Raw genomic sequence first — 15200 nt, forward strand, 5'->3', positions numbered from 1 at the left:
CACCACTGGTTGTGGTGGCGCGTGCAGTCACCTGGAGAGGGTTGAAAGGACGGAATAGGAAGATCTGACACCGCTGATCCCGACAGTGCCTTGAGTGGCGGCAAGATGCTTCCGCAGGCGCGGCAGAGTGTGAAACTTGCGCATGGCATAGACCTCGCGTGAGGTTTACGCGCCACTCAAAAGGACAAATTTCTTCTGCCATCTTAAAGATTGGCGCCTGGGGAGGCTGATGGTGGGGCGTGTGTCGGACTTTGCTCGTCGAAAAGTAACAAATCGACGTTTCGATGCAACCAGTAAAAAACTAACACCTAAACAGAGACTAAGATTGGCGAGGGAGGGAGGTGGGTGAAGCCAAAGCTCCAACCCCCCTCCCCCAACGAACGGATCAAACTCTTGGACATAATTTATGTTGTTGAATATGTAGCATATATATGAATATGAGTAATGTTAGAGAGAATCTATTATAGTAGTGCACATTTTATATTCATTGCGTGACTGTTTCTAGTTGATTGTTCTCAATACTCACTTAAGGAGATGTGTGGTCTACATGATGTTATATCATGTATATAAAATAAATATTTTTAATAGTAATTTCTATCACCATATACAGTGACATGAACTGTACATGGCGATAAAAAAACCTTTGTCGGAACCCAATTGCTAGGACAACAACATACGTGGAAGCCGGAAGGCAACAAGTGGCGATCACGCGACCACCTGTCCATTTGCGTTAATTTCTTGCTAATTGGCACAAAGATTTCATGAGATGTCGTACTCCGACGACAAACTGGCCTTAATACGAGGCGGCATCAACGCAACAAGTCGTGCATATTCAGAATTCTTAATTTCTTATGAATATACGGTGATATGTTTTGGTCCCTTAAATCAGATAAAGCTTCATTTTATATTCCTATTTTCATTAATTTTATTTGAATATTTTTACACTACACATTATTTATATTTTATATTATCTAATTTAATTTGAAATATATATAATTTTTAAAATTTAAATCTTATAAATTAAATTATCACGTGAATAATGAATAATGTAAAAGTTTTCAAATAATCTTATCTTTATGTTTATGTTTTTGTTTTTGTTTTAAATTCAACTTGTACGGAAATAAAGGGTGTCTCTCCTCCACCCACATTTTGTCTGTTTTTCTGTGTCACTTGGTCATGGTATAAGACTATAAGTCGTGTACACCAATAGGCATTAACATGCTATCCCATCTCTTGATTTGTGACGTTAATCATTTTTGTCCCATATAATGAAGATAAGGATTAAATTGCCGTCATGCATTTAAATATTTTAAGCGCTAAACCAAGACTTCTAAAACCCAAACTAAACAATTTTACGCCCTTTTTTTCTATAGATATATATATATATATATTTTTAAAGATGTTTGGAACACTTTTCTTAGCCGTCAACGAGGAACATTTTAGTTTTCACATTTTTTGTTTGTTTGTTTGTTTGTTCTTGACAACAACTAGACGATTTGGAAGCAAGTACCCCTCTGCCTAACTATGGACATCATGTCTACGGTCGAGGAGGATCCTAATGGGCATTGTCACTTTGTCAAAGCCTATTTTCAAAACCAATGGGCCGGGGAAAAAAAAGCTTATAATAATTTAATATGTGATTACTTCTTCGCCAATTAGTCGTCAACGCATAGGACCTAACAATTGACTTTAACTTACTATTTTTTAATGATTACTAAAAAAAAATAAAAAAGTAAATCCTAGAGCGATATTTTTGAAATATTGTCTATTTTGGAGAAGAAATAACACTACTTATGATGGTTTTTTTAGAAAATGGTGACAATTTATTAGAAAATAAGCTTAATTAGACTGTATGCTATTTAAATTTAATGCAATTTTTTCATGCTGTTGAATATTAAGAGATCAGGGTCTCTAAATTTCACGTAGGCAAGCAAAATCGCTTGACAAAGAGAGGATTTGAGACGAGTTTGGTTGGAATTGTAATTAACTTGGTTCAAATCACAGAAGAAATGATAATTATTGAAGAAAATTGCCATCAATTATTAGGTGGGGGAGGCCGAAGTCCATGGCAGTAAAGAGGGAGCAATGCATCGCATTGGTCCGACATGCACCCACGGAGGTTTGGGTTTTATATTTCTCTCTCGATAAGATATGCTTCGAAAATCCAGCACTGAAAAGAAGGCAAGTAGTCCAAATTTGGAGGGTCCAGTCATCCAGGCCCGGAGTTTGGGCTGCACTAAACAGTGAATTACGGTCCATATCTGCCAGGACAGGCCTTGTTTTTGAGATTTATGTACCCACTTTTACAAATCGTGTCGATTGGCCTGCCAATGAGCTACAGATTGTGTCCATTAATTTGCTAGAGATTGTGTGCTCGAAAGCCAGGTTCATTGGATTAAAAAAATATATATATATGATTATTATAATTCAAACTTTATTCTATTAAGAAAATTTGAGTTCTATATAAATATATATTTTTATTAATATTAGTGCACAGTGCAAATCCCTCGTACTTTTTAAAAAAAAAAAAAATAGGGAGTAAATAATTTCTTTTCTTGTAAGTTATAGATTTATCACTTTTTTTAAAAAGGAATGCACTATTTACATATTTTAAAATTATAAATATAATTTCTCTATATTTTTTTATGGTCGATATTCGAGAATCTTCCACGTTTGTCAAAGGGGAAGAAATTACAAATGGTGAAACTTTTTTCTTGGAAAAGGTTGGATTGAACATTGGTTCTTCATTGCCATCTCATTATTTCAAGCAATATCTCATCTGGACAACACTAAGCGATAACTATCACACCAAAAATAAAGAAGAAAAGAAAATGGAATTAGGGACTATTTGGATAGTAAGTTGAATAAAATATTATTATAATAAAAATATTATTTTTAAATTTAAAAAAATTATAATGATAAAGTGAGATTAAATATTTTTATTATCTAAACGAAATCTTAATTATTGAGCACGTTGAGGCCGTTAGATGATATTTCTGCTGTTATTCCTTGCAAGCGGAAAACAAAAAAAAAAAGCCGAAAAAATAAGAGTTATAAAATAAATGAATAAATGGAAAGGGCAGTTAATGGCAGACATAAAACACAATCTCTCCTTGAGAGCAGACCGGCAAGCTCAATTCATCTATGGTGAAGTTAATGGTGCAGCTCTTATATTAGCAAAGAAGGTTTTACTTATGGATAGTGAGCAAATATGGACGGAAGAAGGACTAAATAAAATTAATGCTATTGTAATGAGAGAAATGGAATGGAGTTTCAAAAAAAAAGAAAAAGAAAGTATGTTTAATTGGTCTTTTGTTGGGGTTTTCGTTTGGATCAATACAATTAGAGGCTTCAAACATGAAAGAGGAGTTAAATAATGTTAGATATAATTTTTTGGTGTGCAATTCCGGCACATTTTATTTTTAAAAAAATGAGCTTTATCGCTAAAAAATAAATTTTTATATATAAAAAAATATTATATAAATTATGTGAGACAGACTTATTTGTTTTCACAACTCATATAATCATTCAACTAAATTTAAAAACAAAACGCAGCTTAGCTTCTCAGAATTGAAAAGGTATCAACAACTGCAAGGAACGTGCCGCTCGGCTTTATTCACGGGGTACTCAACGTGAATGGCGGTGCCCGTGTCCCTTCCTATACGTTTGGGTCAACGGCTGATTACCAAATTGATATTTTCCTTTCTCAGCTAACAAGCTGAACTAATGATAAATTGGGATCATTCTTAATTGTCTGTCGGTTTGAATTGAATAATTCTCATTTGGAGAAAGATATATATATAAGGAGTACTGCTATGGGTCTTGAATTTGTGATCTAAAAAATATTTCGAATAATGTAATTTTTTAATCATTATAAATATTTTTTTTTAAAAATATAAAAAATTCACAATATTATTAAAAAATATTTTTTTAATTATTCGATTAAAAAAAAATATTCCATTTGAAATATTTTTTCGGGACTTTCTCCTATATGAGAGTTTCATGTGTAGGAGTAATTATTAAGGAAAAATGATAAAGACATTATCCATTTTATAAACCATTATTTGGACTCTCTTTTAAATTGATAATGTCTTTATAAAATAATTATATCTAAAACAAAGTTATTAAATAGAGCTTTAATGAGTCATTAACTGCAAATTATCAAACAACTGATTTGATCAAGTTTAAAAGTTTAGAGAGTTAAAAAGTTCAAAATTAGAATGGAGAGACTAAAATATGTAGACGATAAACCATATGAACTATTTTAATATTTAACATTAGTTTTAACTTTTAATGACATAATATTTTATAATACAATGAGAGTACTTACTGCATCATTCATACTACATAAATACTTAGTGATTTTTTCATATTTAATTAATTGATACAAAAGCTTTCTTATATTAATAAATAAATAAAAACCAAATTTTTCCCAAATTTTGATATCTAAATTACGAGAAATGATACTTGCAGTCGTGAGCGTGCAGTCGTCGTGCAGTCGCTTTAAAAAAAGTGAATAAATAAGGGACCCACCTGAAAAGAAATTAATTTTTTAATAGTGGACCCCACTCTTTTTCAAAGCGACTGCACGGCGTTTGCGCATTCCATGACTGTATGTAGCATTGCTCCTAAATTACAGTTGTAAAAAAAAAATTACTGTCAATCAAGTGATGCTATGACACGAGAAAGAAATATTTATTATTTGTTTATTATTTTAATATTTCATGGTTTCATTTTTTTTTTAATATTGAAACCTCTCAAAAATAAGATCCTTTAGAATCATCACACAGGATAAATTTCGATCCTTACACTGCACTTTAAAAAATTTTCTTATATAAAACTGATTAAATGGTTAAATTCTATTCCAATGGTATAACTCTATGAACATTCTCATTGGATTAGCTAAAAGCTAAATCCAATGAGAATTTAGCTATTAGGTCAAGAAATTGCTCACATTGAATTAGCTATATTCCAAATGGAATATAGCTACAGTAATATCCAAACTAATTTTTAAATTTGGAACACACTATTCATTCATCAAATCCTTTTTATATTATTTATTTCTCTCTCATTTTAATATTAATTATTTATCTCTCTATTTTAAATGACAATTGAAAAAATATAATTAGAATATAATTACAAATTAATATATAATATTATAAATAGTAAAATATGATAAAATAAAATAAATTTATAATTAAAAAAATTAAAAAAATTTCAAAATTATTAATTACTCATTACTATATAATGAATAAATGGATAATTCAATTTGGAAATTTGATGTGAATAGTCAAAATTAAATTCATCTTATATTATTTTATTGTCATATAATGAAAAAATGGCTATTCCAATGTGGAGATTTATAAAAATGAAATAGCTAAAAGTTAAATTCATCTTATATTCATCAAAAATGTATTTTAATTTAGCCATTCGAGAGTTCTCTAAATGATCATTTACACGTATGAAATATTGAAGGTTGAAGGGAGTGATACGCAAAACCACTCCCAAATTGCAATGGGAAGTCTGAAGTCTTGGTCCTCTTGTCCTGTCGACGTGACACGTGAATTGCCCGTCCCTTCCACGTTCGCTGTCCGAGTCTAGGGTCGTTTCATTATAAATAGGATACTGCTACAGCCCCCGCTGGGCGCTGGGGGCTGTAGTAGAAATTGTATGTGTTTTTTTTTGAAGTTGTTTTTTATATAATTTTTTTTTTTATTTTTTAATATTTTTTTAAAAATAAAATAAATTTAAAATATCATTAAAAACATTTTCTTAATCAAGAAGTAAAAAAAAAAATTATTTAAAAATACTTCCTTAATCACGAAGTAAAATAAAAAATTATAAAAAAATATTTTATATTTTACTTCATGATTAAGCAAGTATTATTTAATAATATTATAAATTTTTTTATTTTTTAAAAATATTTAAAATTATTAAAAATATCTATATAAAAAAAAATTTTAAAAATACACATTATAAAATACACTGGAGCTCCAGCGGGAGCCCCAGCGGGAGCTCCAGCATTTTCCTTATAAATATCCAGCTTATAAATTAAATTATTAAACTCTACGCCGCCACTAAAATTTAAATAAATAAATAAATCGTTTAAATTATAATAAAAGATGAACAGAAATTATGGATTTTTTCATTCATGGATAACGTGTACGTGGGCCCGTGGCATAGAATAAAATTAGGAGAAAATATGTTTTAGCAGAAAAATATGTATCATACTATTTATTATTTAAATTCATAAATAAATAAATAAATAATTCTAAAATGAAAATGTTTTAAAATAGAAAATGATGAGGACGACAGGGCTCGTGGCCATGTGATTGAATGCGGCGGATAAACTGCACACGTCGAAGTCAATTGCAACGGTCCTCTGGTACCGATTGCATTAGGTGTCAACCATTTTTGGGGTCCTGCAAGTAACGCCGACTTAACGCCGTTGTGCGCATGTTTTAAAATGTTAATTAAAATCTGAATCATATTTGAGGCATGTTTTAAAATGTTAATCAGTTTAATACTTAATATCCTCTAAAATTATCATGTAAGGGTAATTTTTTTTAAAAAAATAATCTGAGATTTATCAATAATTATATGATATAGACCAACTATTTTATTTGTAATTAACCATGATCTCAAGCGAAACCTCGCAAGCGACTAACGCCATCAAATGGCAGCCAAACAAGGACGGCTACCAAACGGCAAACAGTCGCAAAACATATCAAACTTCGTGAAATCATGCCGTCAAGTCCGGTGAGTCTGTGTGACCGTTTCTCAAAGCCGCGTAGAAGCGGGTCCCAGTGATCGTTCGTCCCTGCAAAGAAATATCAGCGAAAAAATGTACATAAAAATCTTTCACATATTATTAGTCTCGAAAAAAGAAACAAAAAATCACTAACTAATATAAAAGAGAAAAAGCCTAGAACAAAACAATAATAAGAACTACAGCACAATACCGGAACTTTCATAGTGTTTTCTGTTATAATATTACCAATCTTTCGAGAGATTCTGAGTATCCAAACCAAACTACAGTACTATTTGGAAAACAGCTGGTTTTATGCGAGTTGTGTGAGCTTTGGAGTTCATATACTTCTTATTCTTCTTTTATTGGGGGGTCCTCTTCTTCCTTAAATGACAGCCTAATGTACAGCCTGGAGAAGGTAGTGGTAGCAGCACTAAAAAGCTCTGGTTGATGGGTTTCAATGGGTGGTATTCCTCGAGCTTCATCTGGGTTTCTCTGTTTGGTTCAGACCCATTTCATTTCTTGTCAGATTGTGCGCATTCTGCCCTGTGAATGAGGTAAGATCTAACTTTGTCTGCTTATATCAGCGAGCTTACAGCATACTAGAGTTTGGTCGATTTTTGAGCAGGATTTGTGTTTCTGTATCGTTTTGTACTGTTAAGATATTGGTACTTCGTGTGTTCCTTAAAATACAGGGTCTCTTGGTTATACGGTGAGTTAGAGGGATCTGTGCTTGGTGAAGTTGTGGGATGTGGGAACAAGTAATTGGGGAAGTGGGTTTTTAGCATTTGGGACTGTAAGCGTTTGTTGCGGTATATTTAGGGTCTTTTGGACTTGGGCCTTTTCAGATCTTACTCTACTGGGAGATAGGTTGTCTTATAAGTTTTGAATTTGTTTTTTCCAGTCATTGTTTGCTAAACTGGTAATCAAGCATCCTTTTTGTTTATCAGGCTTCTAGGATCTTAGATCTTACACAGGGTAAAGATGAAAGCGGTGAAGTTCGTACCTCTGGTTCTGGCTGTGATTCTCTTTATGGTTCATGGATCAAGTGCCTCATTCACTCCTATTGACAACTACTTAATTGCTTGCGGTTCTTCCAAAAATGTCACCTTTCAAGATCGTACTTTTGTTTCTGATTCGGAGCATTCTTCACTTGTTCTAAAAAGTGGCAATTCTAGTGTTGCCAGTTCCAATTCTAGTGCCCCACTTCCAATCTACCAATCTGCTCGAATTTTCTCAGGCATGGCTTCTTATAAGTTTAAAATTGAGCAAAAAGGCCGGCATTGGGTCCGCCTCTATTTTTACCCTCTTCCAAAGTCTGGCCAAAACTTGAACTCTGCCTCAATGTCTGTAGTCACTGATAAATTTGTTCTCTTGAACAACTTCACATTCAAGAAGTATAATGGTATTTATATGTTTAAGGAGTATGCGATCAATGTGACTTCAGATACCTTGACTCTCACTTTCCTTCCTTCCAACAATTCGGTTGCATTTGTTAATGCGATTGAAGTTGTCTCTATCCCAGATGAGGTGCTCCCTGACCAGGCATTGGCTCTAAATCCATCTACTCCTTTTAGTGGCCTCACCGAACTTGCCCTTGAAACTGTTTACCGGCTAAATATGGGGGGTCCTTTGCTCACCTCGCAAAATGATACACTTGGAAGAACTTGGGAGAATGATCTGAAGTACCTCCATGTGAACAGTTCAGCTGTGAATGTGTCGGTTAGCCCCGCAAACATAAAATATCCAGCCGCGGTCACCCCCGAAACAGCACCTAATTTGGTGTATGCCACTGCCGAAACAATGGGGGATGCAAATGTACCTAATATGAAGTTCAACATAACTTGGGTCTTCTCTGTTGATCCAAACTTCAGTTATTTTGTTAGGGTACACTTCTGTGATATTGTGAGCAAGTCTCTAAACACTCTAGTTTTCAATCTCTTCATAAATTACGATATTGCTCTTGGGAGTCTTGATCTATCAAGCATGACTGGTGACTTAAATGTGCCTTACTATAGAGACTTTGTTTCCAACTCCTCGGCGAACACAGATACTTTGACTGTTAGTGTTGGTCCGGATAGTGTGGCCGATACAACTAATGCAATTATGAATGGGCTGGAGATTATGAAGATCAGCAATGAAGTTAGGAGCTTGGATGGGCTTTTGCCTGTTGAGAGTTTCCTTCCTAGTTCACCCTCAAAAAAGAACAAGATGGTAATAATAGTTGGTTCTATCATAGGAGCTGCAGCTGCAGTTGTACTAATTGGTTTGTGTTGTTGCTGCTGGGTGGCCCACAAATCAAAGACTACTCAGCAAGGATATCCATGGCTGCCTTTGCCCTTGCATGGAAACTCTCAGACCATGACAAAAATGTCCACAACTTCCCAAAAGAGTGGAACAGCTAGCTGCATTTCACTGGCTTCAACAAATCTTGGCCGTTTTTTCATGTTCCAAGAAATCCTGGATGCAACGAACAAGTTTGATGAAAGTTTACTTCTTGGGGTAGGTGGATTTGGCAGGGTTTACAAGGGAACTCTAGAGGATGGGACAAAAGTAGCTGTTAAAAGAGGAAACCCCCGATCTGAACAGGGTATTGCTGAATTCCGAACTGAGATTGAGATGTTGTCCAAGCTCCGCCATCGGCACCTGGTGTCTCTTATTGGCCATTGTGATGAAAGGTCAGAAATGATTCTCGTGTATGAATACATGGCTAATGGACCCCTTAGGAGCCATTTGTATGGAACAGATCTACCACCTCTACCGTGGAAGCAACGACTTGAAATTTGCATTGGTGCCGCAAGGGGGCTCCATTATCTACACACTGGTGCAGCTCAAAGCATAATTCACCGAGATGTGAAGACTACCAACATTCTCTTGGATGAGAATTTTGTAGCCAAAGTTGCTGATTTTGGCCTTTCTAAGACTGGTCCAGCTCTGGATCAGACCCATGTGAGTACAGCTGTTAAAGGTAGTTTTGGTTACCTTGATCCCGAATACTTTAGAAGACAGCAGCTTACTGAGAAATCAGATGTCTATTCTTTTGGAGTAGTCCTAATGGAAGTTTTCTGCACAAGACCGGCTTTAAACCCTGTTCTCCCTAGGGAGCAAGTCAATATAGCAGAATGGGCAATGAGCTGGCAAAAGAAGGGCATGCTGGATCAAATCATGGACCCAAATCTGGTGGGGAAGGTGAATCCTGCTTCTCTTAAGAAGTTTGGAGAGACAGCTGAGAAGTGCCTGGCCGAGCATGGGGTTGACAGGCCATCAATGGGTGATGTCTTGTGGAATCTTGAATACGCACTTCAGCTAGAGGAGACCTCATCTGCGCTCATGGAACCTGAAGATAACAGTACAAATCACATTCCTGGAATCCCATTGACCCCACTTGAACCGTTTGATAACAGCGTGAGTATGATTGATGGGGTGAACTCTGGCACAGATGATGATGCAGAAGATACTGCCACAAGTGCTGTATTCTCTCAGTTAGTAAATCCTCGTGGAAGATAGGAGGATACCACTTCCATTCATTTCTGATCCTTGCCAGTAGATGTCCCGTGAAAGATATTGGCAATTGGTCATCTTGTCCGGGAGAGTACTCACAAATATCCTGAGGGAATGGTTGAAGGTTACTTTTAGTTTCAGTTCTGTTCTTTCAACCTGATTTTTTCGTCCACAATTTATTTAGTTTGTAATATAGTTAAGCGATGGGTGCCAATTGACCCGTCTGAAGTTGCAAGTTAGGTAACATAAAAACTGGATTGTTGTCTCTGGCTTTTTGATGTTCATCACACAATTACAAGATATGGATTTGTATTTTGGTTTTATATTTTTGTTGTTCCCAAAAACTGAATATAGAAAATAAGCCAGCGGTTATGATACCTCTGGTCAAGTTTAGTTTCCATGTTATAGTCTTATAATTCTCTACAAGTGGACATGGACTTTGGAGACGTTTACTTTCATGATTTCTTAAATAAGTGATAAATACATTTTATTATGATAATTTTTCCTCGTGCTTACAAATAAGAGAATTGCTTTTGCCACAGAAAAATCACAAATGTAAATCTACAAGTTGAAATGGTTTCATATGATACGATTGTGGGAACTCTTTATGACTGCAGCTTCCGGTACTTGATCTTTTCCTTGATTCTAATACTTGGATCTTTTTCTTTCTTTTATTTTTTTTTTATCGATAATTCAAATACTATCTTCAATGTAGCTCCTTAATTAGCATACATGATTTTAGATCAGATTTTCATCCTCAATAAAGACTAAAGTAAGAAAAATATTATTCATTTTATTCTTAACTATCATTCTATTTGTAAATCACTTGGTATGGAATCAGAAAATGATTAAAGGAGAATGGTTAATAATAATACGATCAATAAACATTCAAAGTTAATTTTCTTCTGAAAGAAAATGAATCGGGTATCCCATATTTATTTGATCAATGCATACTTTTACATGGAATGAAGCAATTGAAAGAAAGAAAATGGTTACACGATGTGAACACAAATCTGGTGTGTTAAAACAGAGAAAACAAAGAGAAGAATAGCATCCGCCCTCACTTTCTTCGAACAAATCTCCGCTCATAAAAGGAAGATCAAACAGATGTCCTTTATTTATCATTTGAAGACATACCAATTTTCATACTTATTTCCTGCAAACTATTCCATTCCCACCGCTGGCTCCGCCGGTGCAGTCTAGCATGCCATATTCCGTCACCACCGAGTCCTTTTGTTCCGAAACTTCAGATGGAGAGAATGCACAAGAGCTGCAATCTGCCGAGAGAAGTGATGTGGTTCTGTACTTGTCCTCGCCTCCCACGACTGGCATTGCCACGCCTGGCTTTGCTGGATTCTCAAAATCCGGTTGATAAGTCCGGCCAACAACTCCTTCAACTTTTGAGGACAGACCGTAGAATCTAAACTGTACCTCCAAGTGAGCAAAACAGTCATTTGAAGGTATCTGATAGTTGTGGATTCTATCATCTTCCTTGGTCACGGGCACAACATTGACTGATATCTCTGCAACCTCTGGGAGAGTGACTATGACGCTGTTCGTGTACGATGTTCTCTCCACTCTAATGTCTTCTTCCGGGCTTCGCCATACAGAGCGATGGCCTTCTGGTATCATTAGTTCCTTCCCATTGTAAGAGAATCTCAAATGGTCAATTTTGTCATCCCAGGTCGCCGCTCGGGTGGCCTCGAGAGAGAAAGTGTTGGAGTCAAACAAGACACCCAGGGCTTGAATCCAAGTATAGTCCCTGGTTCGGCCTGCTGGCCGGAGCCCGACGAAGCGGGCATTGATTTGGAGGTTGCGATCCGAAACTAAGCTGAAATGCTCGTTGCTCTTGCCGTGAAAGTAGAAAACAATGCCATCTCCACCAATGAAGCGGGGATCGTAACATCCTGCTCCAGGGGCATTGCAGTTTGGTTTCCGATCTACATTAACCCAGAAAAAAACTGAGTCGGTAATTTTATTTTCTATCTGCTTCTAGGAAAATATAATGGAAAAAAGAATACAAAAAATTAACTTTGTGTAAAGAGTAATCCACTAATGTGATTGGCTGTGTAATTTTTTTTAATATAAATAACTATTTTAAACAATCAAATCAGTTGAGTGCGTAAAGAATATGCAAAAATGGTTGTATGTAGTAAAATTCGAAAGAACAACATTGACTGTTATGAACCCACACGTCGTAAAATATGTAGAGGTATATGATGATAGTCTTACTTTTGCACTCAGCTTTGCATACGGGTGAATTACAGTTGATATGGCAAACTTTCGCTTTCGGGTTCTTCGGTGATGATGATGGGCATTGTGCTGGGCAAATCATCTTTTTAAAGCGGCATGGACTACTTTTGCTGGTGCATGTCTTAATTTCTGCATGGATACGCACAGCACCAAATAAAAAGAGTAGCAGAATCATCAACAAACCATTCCTGCTTAAGATCTCCATGGCGGCTTGTATATTCAGACTTCAATGGTTAGAAGAATACAAGAATGGTGTGGTACAAGGGACTCTCTCTTCCATGCTCTTATAGAAGAATTATAAGTGGGATTTTGGTGTTAGTTTGACATTGGTATTCTTTCTTAAGATTCTGTTTTTTAAATCTTGGTCAAGTTTTGGGGCTTGCAGTTCTGATTCAAGAATTAGGCAACTAACACTAAATCGAGATGGTTAGGGTTAAAGCCTCATATGACAAAGCGTTGTCATCTGCCAAACTCAATTTTTTAAGACTTTAGAGCGGCGGAAAGCAAGCCATACGTGAGCGCACGCAAAGACCACAACGCTGGTGTCAATGGCAGACAAAGGAACCCTGCACTTGCATGTGAAAGGGACTTGGCTTTTTGACCACTAAAATGGCCATAGGTCCTGTATAATAATATGCGTCCCTCCCAAGTCCCATTTTCTTTGCTTCTGTCCCTTGCGCTAGCTATAATTCGAGCATTATTGAAGAGCATCATCAAATTGCATCTTCTCTAGTTAAGGTTGTTTATTGGATGTGACTTTGATCAGTTTTTACCTCATTCATCAATTGGACTGCATACGCAGTCTCCATTCAGGATTTTAAATAGAATTTCTAAAAAATATATAGCTTCTCTCTATGATGCACTTTGCTAATAATGCGTAATGAATGACCAGTTATATATATTCCTCTTCTGGGTTGTGATGTTTGTTTTGGAGTATTTGTTAGGGTCCCAACTCTCTATGTTTGTATCTAATTTATTAGTTGATATATATAATCTTGGCAAATAAATCTCAGTGGCCAATACAAAAACGTTCATGATGATGTGGTGATTCTTCACATGCAATATTGCTTGCTACATGCAACAGACCGCGCCGTGCATGAGATCTCACACTGCATATATGGTTCGACACTTACTATTACGGAACATCTCCAGACATTTATTTCTTCGACACTGCATATAATATGCAGGTTCCTATAAATATATATATATATATATATAGATATATATATATATATAATTACTAATGATTTTTCACAAAATTTGTCTTCGCACTCCTTAATTAAGAAGCTGCTTGCATGCAGGAAGTTCAACACTAGTCGATCCAATTTGTGCTTACTGATCTAATTTATGTGTAACGTTCTAGTGGAAGATATAAAACACATAATTTATACTTTAAAATGACTAGTCAATGATATAGTTGAAGCCGCATTGAAACCTTGTAAAAAATAAAAACTTTTTCCTTCTCAATTAATGTGAGATCTCATTCACCACCTACTTTTATCCTTATCATATGAGATATCACATTATATCTATCAAAATGAACATAATTGGAGGAGAATTATATATAATCGAAACCATTGGGTAATTGATGACATCACTTTTATATATATATATATATATGTTCCAACGCTTTTAGATCACTTTAATTTTCATCCAATTAAACTGATTTTATAATTAAAAACATATAAACAAAATATGTAAATAATAATGGATACACACTGACACAGTATGCAAATATCAATAATATTTTGATTAAAGCTAGAGCTCGTTAAACAATACCGACTTTTGCCAAAATATGGTGGGCTTTTAAATTAATTAATGAACTAAATAAATATGTTGTGCAAAAATAACGTTGGAGCAAATAAAATAGAGATGAATTGGTAAAAGATTTTTAATAAAATAAACCACACATAAATGTTGCGAGACAAATATAAAAGAGTCAGTCAAATTTCTTCTTTAAAAACAACAAATCACATATAAATGCTATCTTTATTACTCATAGACATACGCACGTACAAATTACTTCACAATAAATCTTTGTTACTTCATAATATTTACCTTGACAAACTTCAGATGGAAATAGAAGCTTCAGTTCTGGTAGTATAATACTCTTTGTTAAAGGGAAAAATCTTCTTGCAAGCAAGTTCGTGCACCAATTCATGCACCGATATTAATATATAATGCATATGTTTAACGAAACGATATGAATTGAAGATGAAAATAATTTTCATGATATAAGAGATTTTCTTCTTCTTTCAAAATATTTTTTTTTTAAATAAAAAAAATTATCGGTACGCGATATGTGCACGAACTCGCTTGTACTTAGCAAAACTCTTGTTAAAGTATCTAGTGCAACCACATCAGACCCCTCAAACTCCAGCTCTGCAGATCGTGCACAGAATGAGTGCCCAAGAAGTATCATCACCAATATGGCAAGAGCACCTCCGTCTCCAGGATCATGACAGCAAGCCTCCAGACAGCTAGCTTTACAAATATGAAAGCTCACACTTAAGGAAAACCTTTGCAACAATCATGGATCCTACAATATCTGCTGTATAATTCTGTGATCCCATAGATTCAGCAAATCAATCTTATTTATGTTAATTGTATCTTTTGCTATATTGTACAAAAAAATAATATGTATCTCTCAAGATTGTATCTTTTGATTTTTCATTGACTTGTACTGCCTATATAATGA

General features: G+C 34.9%; 2 protein-coding genes across 2 annotated transcripts; one reads left to right on the forward strand and one right to left on the reverse strand.

The window, feature by feature from the left end:
* The first annotated feature begins 6908 nt into the window (after positions 1 to 6908).
* LOC108993152 (receptor-like protein kinase THESEUS 1) lies at positions 6909 to 10649 on the forward strand. Its single transcript, XM_018967942.2, has 2 exons — positions 6909 to 7305; positions 7699 to 10649. Exon 2 carries the CDS (start codon positions 7733 to 7735, stop codon positions 10253 to 10255), a length of 2523 nt encoding a protein of 840 aa, XP_018823487.1. The 5' UTR covers positions 6909 to 7305; positions 7699 to 7732; the 3' UTR covers positions 10256 to 10649.
* A 498-nt stretch (positions 10650 to 11147) lies between these two features.
* On the reverse strand, positions 11148 to 12761 carry LOC108993162. Its single transcript, XM_018967954.2, has 2 exons — positions 12482 to 12761; positions 11148 to 12189 (listed from the first exon to the last, which is right to left on the reverse strand). Exons 1-2 carry the CDS (start codon positions 12705 to 12707, stop codon positions 11399 to 11401), a joined length of 1017 nt encoding a protein of 338 aa, XP_018823499.1. The 5' UTR covers positions 12708 to 12761; the 3' UTR covers positions 11148 to 11398.
* Between the last annotated feature and the right edge of the window lie 2439 nt (positions 12762 to 15200).

This window comes from Juglans regia, chromosome 9 (genome assembly GCF_001411555.2).
Source record: "Juglans regia cultivar Chandler chromosome 9, Walnut 2.0, whole genome shotgun sequence".
NCBI classification, from domain to species: domain Eukaryota; kingdom Viridiplantae; phylum Streptophyta; class Magnoliopsida; order Fagales; family Juglandaceae; genus Juglans; species Juglans regia.